This window comes from Vigna umbellata, chromosome 9 (assembly GCF_029865625.1).
Source record: "Vigna umbellata cultivar VRB3 chromosome 9, Vumbellata_1.0, whole genome shotgun sequence".
Lineage (NCBI taxonomy): Eukaryota > Viridiplantae > Streptophyta > Magnoliopsida > Fabales > Fabaceae > Vigna > Vigna umbellata.
The window spans coordinates 17983457-17990140 of NC_142173.1; the positions used below are offsets into that span (position 1 = coordinate 17983457).

The window sequence follows — 6684 nt, forward strand, 5'->3', positions numbered from 1 at the left end:
CTGCTCCGTTAAAAAATCAACGCCGTTTCCAAAAAGGACTTGATTGCACACTTTTTACAAAATTTGGGACCACATTGAACTTCTAAAAAAAGGTAGGACCCAATTGAACATTTGCCCCCTTTCGAGGGACCAAAAGAGGTATTAAACCTAATTTTTTTTAATCATCCCAAAAACAGAAACATGTGTTACTTTACTTCTGCCACTTCTTATGAAAGCAATTGAGTTGATAAGCTTAAACAGTTAAATGAAAAGAAACCTAAGGATACTTTTGCCCTAAAGTAGATGAATGACACTAATACTTGCAACAATTGGATTCTTATCTACAATTCGTTATTTTAGATATTTCGTTATTTGGGTGAGGAGTGTTCCATCTGTGATGCGACGAAGGACACAGATAGAATTAGGTTGTACATATCAGTTTTACTAATCATGTAATTCATGAGGGAGCTTGTAACGATAATAACCTATTAAAACAAGGGAGAGAGAACAGTCACAATCTTTGTATCCGTATGCCGACCATATATGTGAATCTACCTGTTAATAAAAATTACGAGAAGATTTTCATAACACTTTATACATGAGCAAGTTTGTTATTAATCGGTTAATTGAAAGTTAAAGATGAATAAATTTCTGATTAGTTGAAGGTAATCAAGAGAAATGATTTACATATAATTTCCTCTAGTTTTTCTGAACAAAATAGTATTATTAGTCAAACAACACTTCAATGAAATTTTTTATTTCATTCAAAACCAACTCACTAGAAAAGTTACAAGCAGTCTGAAAATTATTATTGTCTACTACTTGACAAGCAAGTAGCTAAAACCTAAATAATAAACACACAACAGAAATTTAAACCAAAAGGTGGGTTCGCAAGCTGAGTAACATTGTCTATGGATCAAGACCATGACAACACCTATAATTAACAGAAGTTACTTCCATGGAACGTCCACATTCTATATTAGGGCAAGGTATATGAGCCAATATATCAGAAGGGTAGTTAGAAATCTCACTATGTTCACATTTTCTTGGACTAGTCTTGTCCTTGATGCTCTCATAGTACTCTTTGAAAGCAACATCAAAGCACACTTCTTCATGCAACTTTACATGCCAAAAGCTCAAGTCCTTGACGGTGCGAGACATAGCCTGACCATGACCTAAAAGCTTCACATTGTATCCCTTACTAAGAATGACCCATCCCTTAGGGTCTTGTTTTAGGAAGAGCAACCTCTTTATCTCTGTTGTTGCAAAGTCTTGCACTCCTTGATTTCCACCCTTCATTATTTGTTGCTTCCTACTTGCAAGCAAACTATCAATGGCAATCCAAAAGCGTGGCACAATCTTAGGGTCTTCCCTTCCCAGTTGGTATGAGTCTACTGTGATGTCTATCTGCAAACTTAGTGTCTCAACATCCCTCTTCAATTTCTCTATGGCAGTCGTGAATTCTTGGATCCACACAGTGTCTGAGCCTCCGTATATGAACAGATAACGATCCTCTTCAATCTGATTTTTCAACATTATATTATATATGTATTCAAATTATTAATATTTAACTCATATTCTCACTATAATTAACATCTATGTTCTTTCCTCAAAAGAATCTCGGATGGTAAAATTAAAAAATTCTTCTTTCCATTTTCTCTTCAATTCAAATTTCATTTGTATTCTCCTCCTATGTTTCTAGCTAACTAAATGGTTCTTGCGTCACACTCCTTGTTTAATAGGGCCCTTGTATTTTATTGATTGAAACTCTTACAAAAGTTAATCAATAATTATGAGTATGTTATAGCAGTGTATATTCTTTCTTTGTATTACCTGAAAATCCAAATTGGTTCTGATAAATCATGTTTTAATTTTTTTCTAATGGTATATCATCTTCTATTGTCATATTATTATCGAAAAAATATTTTTTTTTTTATATTTTACTTAATTCATGCTTATCTGAAACCATTTAACATTACTAAGTGAATTTTATAACCTTTTCATGATGAATACAAGTTTTATACTTAGAATAAGTACTTTTTACGCATATAGTTTTGTATGTGTGCATAATATATATTAAATATGAAGGACTATGAGCAATGATATATCCATTTAGTACTTACCAAGTCCCCGATTCTTGGGTTAAGCTTGGTCATTTCAGACCAAAACCAATTCCATTGTTGAGTGAGACGAGTGTGATCGGAGGTTCTAAATGGAAATCCATCAATTCCCCACATGGATATAATTTGTTTTGTGTCAATGTTTTCCACCTTACCCTCAGGACTTATGAGTGGGATCACAGGTTTCCCACTATAGTTGAACACTTCTTTGATTAGCTTGATGCCTATTTCAAAATTGAAATGTTTGACCACATACCATCCAAACTTGGTTCTTTGTAATTTAGTTTCTAATGTTTTCCTTCGATCTTCATTCCATTCATCAACAATGGGAATCCACAAAATCTTGAAATCCTCCTTCCTGTAACCTTCTACTTCTCTTGGTTTCTCTTTCAGTTTCTCGTAAACACTTTTAAGAAGTTGAATCTCCTCATCAATATGTTCAAGCCCAGAAATGAATAACAACACATGCTTCTTCTTAAACTCTTCAATTTTAACCTGCCAAAGTAAAATACACATATTTACAAACCTTAGTTGTGACAAAAGGAGAGAGGTTTAAGTTTAACTCCTATTTACAAAATCAACTTATCATAAGTTGAGGATATACACAAATTAACTTTACATTGACAACACTTTCAAGTTATGGATTTTTTTATTTTTTATTTCTTAAATCAATCCCATTAAAATTTTGACTAATCCCACCTTGCTTCCTTGTAGAACTAAGACACTCATTATGCATGTGAAATAAGATTAATGGAAATTGTAATGCTAATGGTAGTTGATATTACCTGTTCTAAAGTGAGGCCATTAATAACATTATGTCTAGAATCCCTGTTCTCGGTGGAGATGATGAGTGCTCTCAAGACCTTGACAATATCTTTTCCAGTAATAATGATAATATTCTTACGTCTGGAATAGTCTTCTATTCTCCCTGATATTATCACATATATATAATTTTAGCATCTTCTTATATTAATGAATCTCAATTCAGCTTCTTACATTTTAGAAACTGTATTATTAGGAAAAAGAGAGTAAGGTATAAAGCAAGCATAACTAACCTATCTCCGTGCTACACATTTCCAAATGCTCTCTAAAAGTTCTCAGAATGAGGTCAAGCTTGTTCTCAAAGTTTTTCGATAATTCATATTTGTTACCCCTGGATAAAGAAATAGCAATCATTATATTTGACAGAAAAAAGAATTAAATTTGATCAAATATACAAACAAATTCCAATTTGAGAAATTTAATGGTTGACACATTAGTAACATAAAAGCCCTACTTGACTCTTAGAAATCATGAATGTAAGCCACCCTCCATATTATGTATCCTTCTAAGAATTTATATGTATATATCACATATTTATAATATAATATTTGAACTGTCTAAGAACTAATGTATATATGTAGGCTAATTGTATTACCATAAACTATATAAGGTATAGGAATCGTATAATTTTAATTATAGAAACACATATTTTTGTACTTTATTTTCTATTTTTAAAAATTTATATAAAAAAGTGAAATATAAAAATAACACATAAAATCTTCAAAAAAATTATTTTTATTATACTACTACAAAGATTTAAAAACAAAAAAAAAATGTTGGTAACATATTTATAATTGGTGTTGGAAATAGAGATTGTTTTCCCAAAAAGTAAACTGTCCATTATATTTTTAAAGTACTAATTTGAGGTTTCCCTTCTATAAGCAAGTTGTCTCTATGGTAAAAAGAAGGGAAGAATCGTAATTATTACTTTTGACGTAAACACTAAAGAAAAAACTGATAATTGCAAGAGAAAAATGGAATTGGTCTCTTATTTATATTTTACGTTTCATTTTTTAATTTGATTTTGGTCTTTTAAATTTGAATTATTCATCTTTCAAAGTTCTATTAGATCAACATATGCTGCTAACTTCCATTGTAATGTGATCAATTTATCCCCATTGAACAAAATGTAAGAACTAAAATTAGTTTCTATTACTTAGTGATGAATATGTATAAATTGTCTTACTTGTGGTCAGTGGTGAAGTCATCAATTTGACCAGTACAAGTGACGAAGGTGAAGATTGCCCAGTAGACGACAACAGGAATCTCATGCAAAGTCTCTGCCAAGGTTGGCACGTCCTTGATGTCATAGCCAGCACTGGTCAGCCTCTTCCACTCAGTGATGCACTCAATCACTTGCATCACCTTCTTCACCACACTGTTGAAGAAACTCAAGTGCTGAATGTTCTGCTGAATCACGAGAAGCCCATTCAGATCAGCCAGAGATTTCTCAGACTCTTCGTGCTGTCTCGTCAGGGGATGATACAAGAATTTCCCATATTCCAGAGCAAAAGCTGCTTGAACTATCAGTGCCTTCGCATCCCATGAATATGCTTTCAGCTGTTCCAGAATCAGCATCGTTGTGTGATGCGCGTAGTGTTCACCACGAGAAGTGCACACCATCTACGTCTCCAACAATTTAAACATTAAGAGTGTTTTTCCAATTAAATTTTTGTTATAATTTGATTTATGTTCCTTGTACTATTAGTTGTATTGTTTAATCAGCGTACGTGGTCACAACATCACTTAGACGCTCAAGGGAACAGAACATTCCTGTCTGTAGAATGGAATCTATTGAAGAGATTGCTACGTTAAGTGAATTACACGCATCAACCTCAAATAGTTTTTCACAAAAACCTATTAATTATTTGAAACACAAAGTTTCACATTTGATTATAAAATAATTATTGGTTAAATAAACTTTTGTATTAAAATAAGATATGACCATTATTTTAATATTACATATTAATATACATGCAAGGAAATAAACCGAAAATAGAAAATTAACAAGCACCTGACAAGCAATTCGCTTCAGCTTTGCAGTAAGTTGTCGAGACGTTATGGTTTCTTCTCTGAAACGCTCACTGAGTTGGCTAGCCTGCGTCACAAAATCATTGAATGTACTTTATGATGAAAAAAAAAAAGTAATAGCAATCATTCTAAATGCATACTAAATATATACTACCATTTTTTTATTTTCTAGGTTAGATTTTTGTACCAGAAAAAGTTAAGTACATGAGAAGAATGTCTGATCTAAAGGGTGAAAAAGCGCCTTCAAAAATACTTCTAAACTATTCATTAACAAATTCTTTATTGGTAACAAAATTGGATCTTGCATATGTGAATATGAACCTTATCTCATAATCATAACTTACAATAGATATGAACCAAAATATGTAAACATAAATGACGCATAAACCATTCAAAAGAATATTACCTGTTGAATGACGGTGTCTGTGATTTGAATTGAGTGATTGATGACGGTTGAGGCAACGATGTGAAGAGATTTTACATCGCATTTCTCAACACAATGAAAATGGGTTCTGTAGACATTATCCAGAATCTGTTCATCACTGAATTCAAATGGGTTCTGCAGCAAGGTCTTCCCTTGCAGGACATTGCTACTTGAACCTGACTTCTGGGTATTCATCTTCGTGATCCACTCTAGCTATCTACTAGTCAATGTTTCAAAGTAAACGCTGTTTCTCTCGTTTGTGTTGGCTGATTTATAGTCACCGAAAAGCATAGGGCATGACTTTACGATGCTTAGGTGAGGCCCATGTAACAATAAATGATTCCACGAAGCGTACAAGGAACCAAAAGCATGGATATGTGCTGTTATCAGAACAAGAAAGCATATTGGTGTCATTAATTTATGTTCCTGTGTTATCAGCTTTTGAGGAATATTGAAAATGAACTGGTATATCTTTTTGTCATATATTTGTTGATATTTTTGTCATATTAATATTATGACACACTTTTATATTCATTTGACATATACTAATCATAAAACTGTAAACTTTTCTATTGTTTCAAGAAAGAAAAGAGTAAAAAGTAAGATAGTATATATCAAATGAAATTAAAAATTTTAGGTGGGTCAAAAAATCATTACTTTGTATTTCTCTATCCAATTTTTCTTTATTTTTCATAAGAGAAATATTTTCTTTAAAATTATAATTTTTCATAACAAAAATATTTTCTCTAAAATATTAATAAATAAATATAATTGTTCATTATTTTTTTCTTTAATTTATAAAAAAAATTATTCATGTAAAATCTGTTTTTTATATTCTTAATAAAATATCTATTTTTGTGACAATGTATATCTTTTAAAAGTTTAGTTAATAGTTTTATTTTTATATTTATATTTATGATTCATTTTTTAATATATTTTTTTACTCACTTGATTCTTAATATTTTTTAAATTGAGACGGTGTAGTTTATTTTCGTAAATCAATGTTAACGACGTTAAAAGATGGATCACTTGCGAGTCTAAATCTCTTCTTCCTCTCTAATCCTTTTTTCTTTAGTGACAAATCCCACAATTCATTTTTAGGCAATACCTACCACCACTATCACCACCCTGATGTCATTTCCAAGAATCGTATCTCGCTGCCATCAGAAACTTTGTCACTTCATTCATATCCAAGATACATTTCATTGTTCGAGATCATATCTAAGATCCTTTTAGAATTGTCTCTTTTAAATCCAAGAACTCATAATGATAATAATGTGGCAAAACATAAGGGAGAACAAAGGTCCC

At 31.5% G+C, this 6684-nt stretch overlaps 1 protein-coding gene across 1 annotated transcript; it reads right to left on the reverse strand.

The window, feature by feature from the left end:
- Positions 1-720: 720 nt before the first annotated feature.
- On the reverse strand, positions 721-5604 carry LOC124822929 (protein SIEVE ELEMENT OCCLUSION B-like). The gene is made up of 7 exons (XM_047295033.2): positions 5359-5604; positions 4936-5019; positions 4108-4544; positions 3155-3252; positions 2885-3027; positions 2103-2594; positions 721-1500 (listed from the first exon to the last, which is right to left on the reverse strand). The coding sequence occupies exons 1-7, from the start codon at positions 5569-5571 to the stop codon at positions 889-891; spliced, it is 2079 nt and encodes a 692-aa protein (XP_047150989.1). The 5' UTR covers positions 5572-5604; the 3' UTR covers positions 721-888.
- Between the last annotated feature and the right edge of the window lie 1080 nt (positions 5605-6684).